The 13120-nt window shown below is 38.9% G+C and overlaps 1 protein-coding gene across 1 annotated transcript; it reads right to left on the reverse strand.

The window, feature by feature from the left end:
• Positions 1-7112: 7112 nt before the first annotated feature.
• On the reverse strand, positions 7113-13108 carry LOC138051537 (60S ribosome subunit biogenesis protein NIP7 homolog). The gene is made up of 5 exons (XM_068897757.1): positions 12950-13108; positions 12520-12606; positions 9910-10048; positions 8252-8392; positions 7113-7348 (listed from the first exon to the last, which is right to left on the reverse strand). Exons 1-5 carry the CDS (start codon positions 13003-13005, stop codon positions 7229-7231), a joined length of 543 nt encoding a protein of 180 aa, XP_068753858.1. The 5' UTR covers positions 13006-13108; the 3' UTR covers positions 7113-7228.
• Between the last annotated feature and the right edge of the window lie 12 nt (positions 13109-13120).

Raw genomic sequence — 13120 nt, forward strand, 5'->3', positions numbered from 1 at the left:
TTCCTTTTTCGGATTTTCATGTAGCATTCAAATCATTTGTAGCAGCGAAATGTTCCGCTTGTTTTCAACTAGTTTCCATTCCCGGGCGCTTGATTACCTCAGAGATATAATAAATATCTTACTTAAACCTCGTTTTCTCCGTCCGTACTGTGAGTTGCGGATCCTCGTTTTTCCCGTTGATTTATAGCCCAAGCGCGAAGCTTCTGTACCCGGTCCGTAACTTGCAGTACAAAATTCGAATTCGGTTAGTAAGAGGTATTTCTAAGATACTAAGGTGCTCCCTCATAGATGGTTTTCAATCACGTGATGAGACGGGCATGTTGGTTCACAAAAAAATAAATTATGGCTCATGTTTTGCATATAGTAATAGGGTCAAATTCCCAAAAGACTTTTTTCTCTATTGTTCTGTTCACCAACATGGCCGCTGTGACGTCAGGTGAAAACCATCTACAGACGAAACGCGACAAGCCATTTCAAGGATCTTTTTGTAGCGATAGAAAGTGACACTTTAGTTGCAGGTGAATAAACGCTTGTCATGTTATTGATTCAACGAGGAAAAATAATCGTGCTACACGTGCAGCATGCATTTCAGTGCATTTCTTTGTCGCAACGCGAGAATGCACGTGCTGCAAGTGCGTCACAAACTTTATTCACGCTTTTTGTTACTGGCTTTATAAGAGAACATAAAGCCTGGTTTTCAGTAGCGACGCAAGCACAACGCAAGCACAAGCAGCTTATGCTAGTGAAAACGAACGTCGATATAAGCATCAAAATCAACCACGCTAACCGCCATTTTGTTCAAATTCTCAGACGCAACAAATAGGCCTTTTGCAACTAACGATCACATGGTACAAAATCCGCCATGCTGGAGGGCAAGCTCATTATTATTCCCCCACTGGGACATTAAAACAAAGAGACCTGAACCAGTCAAGCTTGACTTGCCTTTGTTTTAATGTCCCAATGGGGGAATAATAATGAGCTTTCCCTCCAGCATGGCGGATTTTGTACCATGTGATCGTTAGTTGCAAAAGGCCTATTACCTTGTGCTTACGCTGCGCTGCGTTTCGTTTTCACACGATGCAATGGCAAGCGAACGCAAGCATGCATAAGCAAGGAAAAGGAAAAATGATCCTTGTGCTTGTGCTTATGCTTGCGTCAACCTCGTTTTCACGGTAAAATAAGCGCTCTTATGCTTGCGTCGCAAAGTGAAAACGAGGTTCAATTGTGCACTCCTTTGCCGCAAACGCGAAATGACTCAAATTCATGTGTTGTCGACAGCATCGGCATACAACAGTAAATCGCCTACTGTTGCGCCACAAGAGGCAAAATTCCGAGGAGGCATTATTGTAGGTCGTGCGTATATCGAGTGAAATACCATTGCATACCGTTAAATAGTTTGTTTTACCAGAAACATTGGCGATTTGTCAGAACAGGGCCAGCACGGAATAAATGGGTATTGACGAAGTTTCAAAACCCGGAAGCGGCCCCGTCTACACGAGCAAATTTCGTGTGACAATTTTTATTTCCTCGGGTAGACGAGGAAATTTTGCAAATTTTTATGTGACAAATGTATTTGCTGAAAAGCTGGCGTGTTAGCTTTTATGTGACAAACAAAAGTTGTCAAATACGAAAAATTGTTGTGTAGACGACTCATCACATAAAATGTGGCAAACTCTTGCCTCTCAGTGAGCGCCATTGGAGAACGACCATGCAACCTCGCATTGTTTCTGCTTTATCTCTGCTGTCTAAAGCCGTGTTCGCAATAGGCCTCGATTATGACCGAATGATGATCCAATTAAGTTTGGCATGGGTTCACATCAACTAATTACAGTCCGTGATTATAATTGGATCAATTATTTCAAACAAACGCAAGGGAGTCGTTTAAAGTAATTACAGTGCATAATAGAATAGAATGGCGAACACGTGGTGGTATGAGCAAACGAAACTTCTAATCGCTTTATGGAGCGAAGATTTGGATTTGTCGTCTTCTTTTCTCGGAAGCTATCCTTGGTTGTTCTCGCCTCAAGCGTGGTGATGATAATCGTGGCAGCCACGCGGTACGGCGCCATTTTGTCTGACATTGCGAGGTTACCCTGCCTATTGTATTTGAATTTTCGCAGATGTGAACAGAACCATAATTGAATAAAATTGAATGGAGTATGATAGCCTGAATTATACTTCAGTTGATCATAATCAACGTTGAGTGTGAACACGGCTTAAGACATTGCTGACCCACTTAACTACGAACTGTCAACAATTATTTGTTGTGCTATCTACACGATCAAATGTCATTTGCCACATAAAATTGCTCATGTGGAGGGCGCTTCAAATCTTGGGTACTGATGACGTAATAGGGCAGAGAAATCATTGTTTCCTGCAGTTTCACTTTACTTTACTTTACTTCAATAGTTTCAGTTCAAGTACATTAATACAAAAACTAGGAGAGCCTCTAAACAGGAGTCTAATCCCTAATTAAAAGAGGTTACCTAAAACATAAAATCTAAATACAAATATAAAAAAAGATGGCTATAGAAATTGATCGGAATGGAACAAGATCGATTTAAGGTCATGCTTAAAAGTATTTATAGAGTCCACTGGTTGGAGCTGGTTGGTTGGAGAAGATTTCCTTAAATTTAATGGTAAATCATTCCAAAGCTTAACTATACGGTGAAAATATGAAAATTTTAGTACGTTTGTTCGAGCATATTAAACGTTAGGTTTCATTTCTTTTATAAGCTCTTATTTCCCAGGTCAGAGTGTAAGGCTTATAAAAATAATATTTATAATTTGTTTTGTTTCATGATAATGACTATGGGAGACAATTTCGGACGTTGTAGCTGAACGGCTCAACTGTTTCATTAAAAGCGAGACGGGTTTTTTTTTTTAACGATTTGGTTGATTTCCTCGAATTTCCAGACATAGCTTGAGGCTACTCTGGTTTGAAGAAATTTGAATGGAGCCAAAAAGTTTCAAAAGGTCTTTGAATTGTAACTTTGAAAGCTACATTTAAATTTCTTCAAACCAGAGATGCGTCGACCTGGGGCTCAGGTTTCTTAAGTGGTTTTCATGTGACGTCATCGACACCATGTTGCTGGATTAATACGGCAGACGGCAAACGTCGGACTAAAATTTGCGTTTTACCAAAAATGGAAGAAACTCGTTTGATATGAGCTCATTTTTCTGCGTGTTAGCAGCAGGTATCAAGTAGCTTTTCAAAAGGGAGAGACGAGTTAGAAAAACATAATTTTCATGCTTTGATGACAAGCAGAAACCGTTTCGCGTTTGCCATTTCACATAAACGCCATCCTTATGTAATCCTTCTAATAGCTTCTTCTGTTCGTCCACCAGCAATTCTACATTACACCATTGTCATCTCAGTCTCAAGAGATTGGTTGAAACCCACCTATACCAAGACAACCGAGAGAAATTTTTAACCGCGCTTCGAGGAACTCGGCCATGATTGCAATGTGAACCGTACTCGAGTCTTCAGACCGAAAAAGCACCTTTTAGTAGGCACGAAAAAAACAAATTTTTGCCTTTTACATTATAAACAAGTAATCGAAAGTTCCCTCGTAAAATGAAGATTAATATCACTTGCATTTTCAGAAGTTGCAGAAATTGTCCGCGTCGCGAACTTCCGAAAATACGCGTGATATTTAACAATTATTACATGAGTGCGCGTTGGCTATAACCAGTCTCATATCCAACAAGCGCGCATGGAATAATTGTTTTATTAAATTCCTTAAACTCCAAAAGTTTGGAAGTACGAGCGAAAAGAGGGAGAAAATCCCAGCGAAATCGAGAAAACCTGATGAAGATGCGATGTTGTGTAATACCTGTGGCTTGTTTCTCAAAAGTCCCGAAACTTTTCGGGCCTATTTCGGGTACCACAATTCCCTTTATATCTTTCGCAACGCCAAAGTTCTAAACCACCAAACTTCGCAATTCTCTTAGTTTTTCTTACATTAAAAACTTGTTGAAGGATCATCTTCTCAAAATAAGCAGATTGCAGTTTGACGACTGGCTTTTCGGGCCCGAAAAGTTCTCGGGACTTTCGAGAAACAGGCCCCTGGTGGTCAGACAGACGCAGGCTCATCACAAAAACATTTCTTACCTTTTCGCGTACTTCTAAGCTTCGAAATTGATCCAAACTTTCCACAAAAACGTTTTTCTCTTGCTTTATACCAAGAGAGATTTCGCTTTCTGGCGTAAGAATTTTTAGTTTAGCAACGCTAAGCGCAATCATATACCATATAAGGTCAAACTAAGGTATATGACCTGATAACCAAGATTGAGTGAACCAATCAGAGCACGACATTATCCGAGGCTGAGAATTTAATAATTCTCCTTATTATATAAACACCAATAAAATATTTACCAAGTGAGCTTTAACGCGAAAACATGATGTCTTCACACGAAAAGATCACTGTTGCTATGGTTACATGTAAAAATCGCATCTTGTGATGCATTTTGTGGAATGATTTAGTATTTCATTGGTCTTCAACACTCGAAGAGAAATTTCGTATCTCCGCGCGGCCATGTATTATCCTCTATTTATTAAATTCTCGATCTCGGGTATTGCGTTTCTAGCTTTCTGATTGGTTCACTCGATTTCGGTTATTAGCTCATGTAACGGATGACCTAATATGGAAACTGATTGAGTCAAGTTTTACCAAGCTGAAAAATGTGTGCGGGAAGCAAAATGTCCCGGGACAAACCACCTTGACAAGTTCAGAATTTGATGAAATTCAATAAAACGATTATTCCATTCGCGCTTGTTGGATAAGAGACTGGTTATAGCCAACTCGGCGCAACGCGCCTTATTTATCAAAGAGTTTAAGAAACGACGACGGCTACGGCACCGACAACGCCAAAAAGCAGTAATATTATTGGTTAAAAGAAGCGAAATGCTCGTGCTGCACGTGCGGCACTCTTTTTTGAACATTTCTCTCTCGTACTCATCAAAACTACTACATGAAATGACCACATGTAAGGTTTTGACGACAACGTGGACAAACTATAGTGAATCTTTCAGTCTTACTCTTTACTTCAAATCCGTCCGTACCAATCCAGTTATAGGACACTTCGCCCATATTGTATAATATAAACAAGATGGAATAATCATGAAATACTTAGAATAGCTCAAACTTATACTTTGAAGTGACGTTTTCGTCGCCGTAGCCGTCGTGGTATCTTAATTGCTGGTTTTCACTCACGTGATCAACAGCCATGTTTTTCAACGAAAACAAAAGGAAGCGTTTGCATAATAATAGAGTTAAATTCCCGGAGGATTTGGTCGGGGCACCAACATGGCCGCCTTTTCTTTGTTTAGGGCACCAACATGGCGGTCGTGACGTCATGTGAAAACCGAGAATAGGGAGCTTACGAAACGAGGACGACGATGGCTACGGGGCCTTTATTTAAAAATACAAGTTCGCGTTATTCATAACGCTACGAAACTATTTCATGTCGTTTCGCGTTAAAAATGTGTAGTAACTGTCGAGGAATTAAACTGGTATGACTCGGTTGGAAGCGTAGAGAGAGAACTGAAAATTCATCTTCATGTGCTAACGTCCTCCACAGAACCTTGAATTTGGTCATTTCACATCGTCATTTAGGAGATGACGGCAAAGAAATGTACCAAAATGTAAAACGCACGTGCAGAGCGTGCAGAGCCATTGTTTTTGCTCACTAAAGCTATTGTTTTGTAGCGTCGTCGTTGCCGTCGGCGTCGTCGTTTCGTAAGCTCCCTAATCTCCCTATTAGGGATTTTAAGATCGACGACGCGGTCGTCAACGAGAACGCCACAAAACAAGAATATCATTGGTTGAAAGAGGAAAAATAATCGTGCTGCACGTGCGACAAGCATTTTAGAACACACGCTGCCTGTACTCTGCACACCAACGACGTGAAATCACCAAATTTAAGGTTTTAAAAGACAACGCGATCATACAAATGTGAATCTTTCATTCTCTGTTTTTACTCTGAAAACTAGCTATTACCGCTTAATTTTTAGGATACTTCGTCTACACAGCCTTCTCAAAATGTTTTTGGGGAGCAAGTCATAAGGAAAGTGGAGATGGTTTTGGTGCTAAAGGCACGTAACCGAGTGCCCAATGGACGCAAGCTTCTAGGGGGTCCGAGGCCATGCTTCCCAAGGGACACTCACAGATGCAATTTAGTGCAATCTAAGGGATTTAAAGTGACGAAATTTCACATATGGAATTGACACTTGCATGAAGTCTGATAAGAAATACTGGAATGTTAGTTAACTAACCATTTAATATGCGCGACGCAAAAAATATTGCGGACGTAAATTTGTATGTCAAATAACCTTTTTTCAAGCTTCTAAAATATCTTCAGTGACTTTTTGTTAGAGCTAAAAATGTGTTGTGTCTGACATTTTCTGATTGGAAAGAGACGGTCAAGCTTTCTGAGGAGGCAGCTCATTGAGAAGGTTGCTACATTGTACGACGTGAACGACATGAAATAATCGCGAAAGACTTACGATATTACAGAGTTACATGTTGACGTGACGTTTTCTTCGACGCCGCCGTCGTAGATCTCAAAAGTCCCTAACATCTCATATCCAACGCGCGCTTATGGAATAATTAACAATTAGCCCCGTGAACCTTGAGGGCGAAGGGTCTAATTGTTTTAGTATCACCCAACTGAACGGACAGAAAAGGCAATAATAAAGTTAGTAAATGCAAGTTGAAGAAATATTTATTTGGGAATAAAACGAAAGAAAACGTCACGCTTTTCGCTACTCGAGGACTATTACCAATAATCCTCTAGTAGCGTAGCCAATCAAAATGCAGGATTTGCATTAGTCCACTAGTTGGGTGATACTAAATGTTAATAGGACATTTGCATGATGACGCCATTTGACTACAAGCACCAGGTTTCCTTTAGGTTTTGCTTGTCTCATGCCGATTACAGCAAAGGATTTTTTTTTTACCCCAATGGGAATACAAAATGTAAATAAGAAAAGAAAAACAAATTGATTTATGGTATTTGTAATCAAATGACGCCATCGTGAAAGTTGCCTATTAAGTTTACTCTGCCCCATGCGATGCGACTACCTACTAATAGGTATTTGACACGCATTCTTCGGTTGCTCAGTTGAACCTCTCAACAAAGCATTTAATTGATTCCTTTTCAAACAGCACAATGACCCCAACGAGACATAAATTACTGCAAAAGCAACCATTTTTGTTTCAACAAATCACGTCAGTGTTTCCTCGGAGCGCAAATACTCTCCCACATCGGCTTGATGGAAGCACACAATGTCCGTGGGGTTAGCTCGCCTGCAGTCTTGTGTTGAGCGGGCTGTTGCACCAAATCCCTGGAAAGTTATTGTGGAAAAAAAGCAGTATCATCTCATTAGTTGTAAACAGACTATACGATATTATGCTAAACTGGACTCAAGCGCAAACTTGACAGAGGAGATCGCGATTGGCCCAGGAAGGAGCCTGATTCTTAAGCTAGGTCCCCAGACCTTATCTGGGAAATGTCCTTGTCATTTTATGCTGGATCTCCGGTGATCAACTTAAATCCCATCCAACAACTAACGTTTTCTCCTCTACGAAATGCTACGTACATCTTGTAATCTCAATATTTCCTGACCAAAGGTAATTTCACGTGTCATACATGTAGTCTTTTAGGATTTTCTAGTAATCCATGGACAAGGAAGACCAATTATTTTAATGCTAAGTCTGTTTAATAACAGTAAAGTCTGCATTGTTGTGCCAAACATACAAAGCACATGGATAGTAAGGAAACGTCTTTTGAGTGGTTTTATATGGAGAAAATTCATCTAGATGAGAGAAATGCAATTTCCCTGACTTTTGAGGTCTGTTTTCAAATTCCGGGACCTTGAAAATTTTTCAGATTTCCCTGACTTTTCATTAGGAGAGTGGAAACACTGAGCAAGCACCCAAATTAAGTACCTAGTAACTTCCTTAGTGGGGATAGCTGTAATGTCTTGACTGTTACTGGTCTAAACATCAATATTTTAATTTACTTGTACTGTAACAAAGTCCATCACACTGAAAGGAGGAACTGCCAAATACCCTGCCACCTTTGTTAGCATTAATTTTGGTGGCATTCTTTGAAGAATCACACAGAATAAAAAAGAATGATGTTATTCTTATGCAAATAAGTGGCAGGGTACGTATTCAGCAGTTAAACATAATGATATACAAAAAGGTTAGACTGAGTATAATTGCAACTTTCAAAAGTTACTTACCAGAGGCAAGTCGTTCATAGAATAGATAATGACACCCTGGTACTGTGGAGTATTCTCTGTTATTCTTCCAAGATTTGACTTCAAGACATGGTTTCCATACAAAAATGATTGTTCACCAGATGGTTTCACCCACACTTTGTACTGAAAGGCACACAGAAAGATAGTTTGTCATAATTGAATTGAAACACACCTTTCTAACAGCAGAACAAGTTTAACAACAGTGGACTCCAAGTAACAACCTCCAGTTTCTAGAGCAAAAAATAGTTGTTAACTGCAGTAGAGTCACCAAGGCAAATCAAAGTTTACAAAAGTTTGCATCCATCACCAAAGAAATCAAAGAAACAACAACATGATGACTCATTTGGGAAATAACAATGTACAACATTCTTGGAAGAGATTTCCTTGATTTCTCTCTCGCGTGAGTAGAAAAGAAAACCTCAAACATGGATTTCCTCAATGTCATCCAGAAATTTGGACAACTTTTGGACAACTTTTGACCACTGTGATGACGAAAATCGTTGTCGATAAGAGTACAGACAACGCTGAACCACTTTCGATTTGGTTTTTACCACAATATTCAACGCTAAAGAAACTGTTTATTTTAGAGCGCGGCCAAACTCATAACACAAAGAAAGAGCAAGCATTGTCTATAACTTTCTCGCAATATGATTGGTTTATTTCCCAAAATGAATGTTCCTAATTGGCTATTACATTGCGTGACAAATTAACACGAGCATGACGCATACAGCATTGTCTAGACTCTTACCGACAACAGAAAATTAGCCAATCAGATTGTGAGATTACAAGCAATTGTGGTAAAAATGACCAGTGAAACATCATAGTTTTCTGAGATAAAAGCAACCAAAAAAAACCCATACTGATTTTTATTCTACATGTACACATACGCCTTTTAGCCCAAGTTTCAAAAATCGGAATTTTCACTTCCGGAGGGTACAAAAGACTGGGGATAGCAGAACTGTGAGTTCAAAACAGAACGAAATTTTTCCAGGGCCCAAATTGTCCATTTTTTTAGACTGAAAACTTGCTGAGACCGCTTCTGAGATGCACAGTATTTGGTTGAAACCCAATGATGCTAATCAAAAGACAAAAGAACAAATAACTTCTATCACTAAAAATCCCTGCGATTCTGTTTTGACATCACTGGCCTGCTATATATTCCCAGTCTCCTTACTAGCGCAGTTTTGTATCCCCGGAAGTGAAAATTCCGATTTTTAAAAGGCTGAAAGGCATAGAATAAAAACTGTCCAAGTGGTGGACTGTGGTAATACCCTAGCTGCCACCTCACCGTGTCTGGACATGTGCATGAAGCATAACTCTCTCGAGCACCTAAACCATGTTTCAAAACCCAAGCCAATCAATATTTTTACTGTTCAGCTCAAATGCCCCCATTATTTTCTATCCTATATGCTCAAGTTTAAGTTCATTTTTCTTGACTTAATAGTGCACAGGTATTTTGGGATACGTTATTCCTCAGCTTAAAGGACAAAAAACACAAAAAAATCACATGGGACATTTTTACCTTAAGTGTAATTCATAACAAAAACAAAAACTCATGAAGATTACAGCCAGGCTGATTCCCTGATGGAGTAAATTAGGAATACTAATAAAGAAAATACAATCTGTCATCCTACATGTACCTTGGCATAAGGTGCCATGAAATCAAGTGCTGTGATGTGAAGTCTGAATCGCCTTGTCTTTGTAAACTTTCCAATACGTGTTCCAACACTTATGAGGTTATCTCTTGCTATATTGGTTGCTTTTCTCATTATGTCTTCACTGCCACAATAAAATGAAATAAGAAAAGTCAATTTAAATTTATCGACCACACTGCATGAATTGCTCTACCACAATCAAACAAAGTGTTTTGAAAACCTTTCAGCAAAACATAAGACGTAAAAAAAGGTTCATTTCACTATAAATGTGCATTATTTTGTATACGTTGGTGCCACTTAAGTATGATAAGGCAATTTCATCGTGGGATTCAAACTTTGCCTTTAATTTGAAACTAAAATTTCCTCAAGAGAACTGATCTATTGGATGCAACATTTTTGTACGAAAACATTAACTGTGCATGACTGTTGATCACACTTCTTGTATTTTGAGGACTGCCACAATAGTTTTGTAATTTTGACTTAGGGAGGTTTGTAAATATACATAACTGCAGGGCTCGAAATTGCGACCAATTTTTCCCTTTGCGACTAAAATATCTGGAGAAGTCGCAAATTTGCGACTTGTTGTCACCTTCGCTCTTTCAAAACAAAACGGTTAGTGGTTGCCACTTTGCCGCTACTTTTGCTAAAATAAATTAATAAATGCAAAATTATTTTGTTTCTCGCTGTGAATTTTCTCCGAAGATAGGGTAATTGTCGGGTAATTTAGCTGTGACAATATAGGTGCACAGCTGCATTCCTTCGATCATTTGCCATTTTCAGCGGTTTCTTTACACACAAGTATTGCGGGCTCATATTTTTGCTAAACCGCTTACAACACAATGTAGCGCGGCCATTTTGCGACTAAAATTTGCGAAATTGCAACTAAATTTTCGTATCTTATCGCAAAATGCGACTGGATTTTTTTGTTAATTTCGAGCCCTGAACTGTTTGTTCACAAGACCTTAATTAAGGCCCAGGCAAATGGATTCCATATTTGCTTTAACATCCATTGAACAGGGAAACCATTTGCCCCCATTTCAACCTTGTTGAAACATTTTGAATCCAACTTGAATCTATATTGAATGAGTTTAAAAAAGTAAAAATGTTGCTTCAAGAAACATTAAACATTTCTTTTGTTATCAAGAATGTTGAATGCAGTTCAAGCTGTGTGCCCCCCTCTTTCAACATTGATGAAATGGTATATGAAATGAATCATATATGAACTGCCGATATGAAATCAAGTGAAGCTATGATCTTCGCAGTTATGAACGCAATTTTTGCAATTGTGTAGAGAGGCCTGAAAAATTCAGGACTTCAACGGGGTTTGAACCCGTGACCTCGCGATTCCGGTGCGACGCTCTAACCAACTGAGCTATTCATTCCTCACGCGGGATCATTAGAACCCACAAATGACCAGCTCCCAACGTCAGTGGCTTCATAGCTCAGTTGGTTAGAGCGTTGCACCGGAATCGCGAGGTCACGGGTTCAAACCCCGTTGAAGTCCTGAATTTTTCAGGCTTCTCTACGCAATTGCAAAATTGCGTTCATAACTGCGAAGATCATAGCTTCACTTGATCTTTCAACATTGTTGTCTCTCAATGACGTGTTCATACCTGTATCCATAGTAACAATCATGGCTACAGCCTGCGACTGAATACCAGGCCTTTCCTGAAGCTTTGTTACATGTACATCAAATGTTGCTGATTCGTTGAAAACGTTTGCCCACAGTCAACATCATTGAATACAATCGAATGACGGATATTGAAACAAATGTTGAAGCTTTTTGCAGGCTTTACTTTTAGAATCACGCTTATGTTTGTTCTGACTGATGAATGCAAACCTTTTCACAAGGTTAATAAGTGGAACTCTTTTCAATTAATTGCTGCCACAATCTAGTGCCCAAAGGATTATGGGATTAATATGACAATGACATTTTAGCAATGTTTGTCCACATTTCAATCCCACAATTTGCAATAATATATTTTTATCAATTGCCGATGCTATTGATAATTAGTCAGTCATGCAAAATGTATATACTCATTTTTTAACATTGTGTTCACAGAAAAAAACATTTGAAAGTTATTTGGAAGTTTATTTCTCTATATTTGTACAAACATTTGATTACTATCAAACTTTATAAAATAATTAGGATAGTATGTGCACTCTCATTGGTCAATAGCTGTGTTTAGATGAGAGTGTGGAAACACAGCTGTGACATCAAATGCACATTTTGATTGGTTGGTAGGTAGGAAATATGAGCATGTATCAAGAAAATCTGTTTCAATCAAGAAGTTAAAAAAACCTGCCTTTTCTTTCAATTGTCGATTTATCTGTGAGAAATATTGTATAAAAGCAATAGAGGACTTTTTCCCGTGTTTCCATAGCCTCATCTAAACATTTAAGGCGTTGGGAGAATTCGAGAGTTATGCAAACCCTCGACTGCGTCTAGGGTTTGTGTAACTGTCTCGAATTCTCCCAACTCCCCCTCGTGTTTAAATGCGGCTATGGAAACACGGGAAAGGTCTTCTATTCCTTAAATATCACCAGAACAATTTGGCTAGGAAGGATTTGAGTAAACCAATTGACCATACCTACCTAACATAGTAAACACGTTCTTCGTGAAGTCTGAAACAATAACTCCCATCTGGTCTATTTATAAGCAGCTTGATGTTATCTCCAATGCTGAGAAATGTTAAGAGAAAGAAAAAGAAAGGCTCTATAAAGCTCATTAATTAAGCCTACCTAAAAACATGCGGCCCATAAGCTATTTATTTGAGAGGGTCAGGATGGGTGTGCTGGAATCTCAACTATCAGCTAAATTTTCGCCTTTTTCGGCCATTTTTCAGCTGACAGTTAAAAACACTTCAACAACTATCAGCTATCACTGAAAAAACACATCGTTTCTCAGCTAACAGTTAAAATTTTGGCCGAATCTCAGCTATCCGCTAACCCCATCCATACCCTCAATTAAGCTTAATGAATCATGACAAATTCAAGGCTTCAAATGTTCAATGTATGTACTTACTAATTTGCCAGCTTTTCAAATACGCTTCGAGTTTCTTCTTCTGTTAGTGGTCGCATGTTTAAAATTACTTGTTTTTAGAAAAGAGCAAAATTCACGTGTTAATAAATTTACTCGATTCTTTTGCTCGTAAGTCAGCGGAAGCCGCCAAAAGCCAGGTTACCTTACGTCGTT

Source organism: Montipora capricornis, chromosome 6 (genome assembly GCF_036669925.1).
Source record: "Montipora capricornis isolate CH-2021 chromosome 6, ASM3666992v2, whole genome shotgun sequence".
NCBI classification, from domain to species: domain Eukaryota; kingdom Metazoa; phylum Cnidaria; class Anthozoa; order Scleractinia; family Acroporidae; genus Montipora; species Montipora capricornis.

Coding starts and splice junctions, on each gene's coding strand:
- LOC138051537 (XM_068897757.1), bottom strand. CDS start 13,005: ATGCGACCACTAACAGAAGAAGAAACTCGAAGCGTATTTGAAAAGCTG. Junction 12,607..12,949: donor TTTGAAAAGCTGGCAAATTA/GTAAGTACATAC, acceptor AACATTTCTCAG/CATTGGAGATAACATCAAGC. Junction 7,349..8,251: donor CTATGAACGACTTGCCTCTG/GTAAGTAACTTT, acceptor ATAACTTTCCAG/GGATTTGGTGCAACAGCCCG.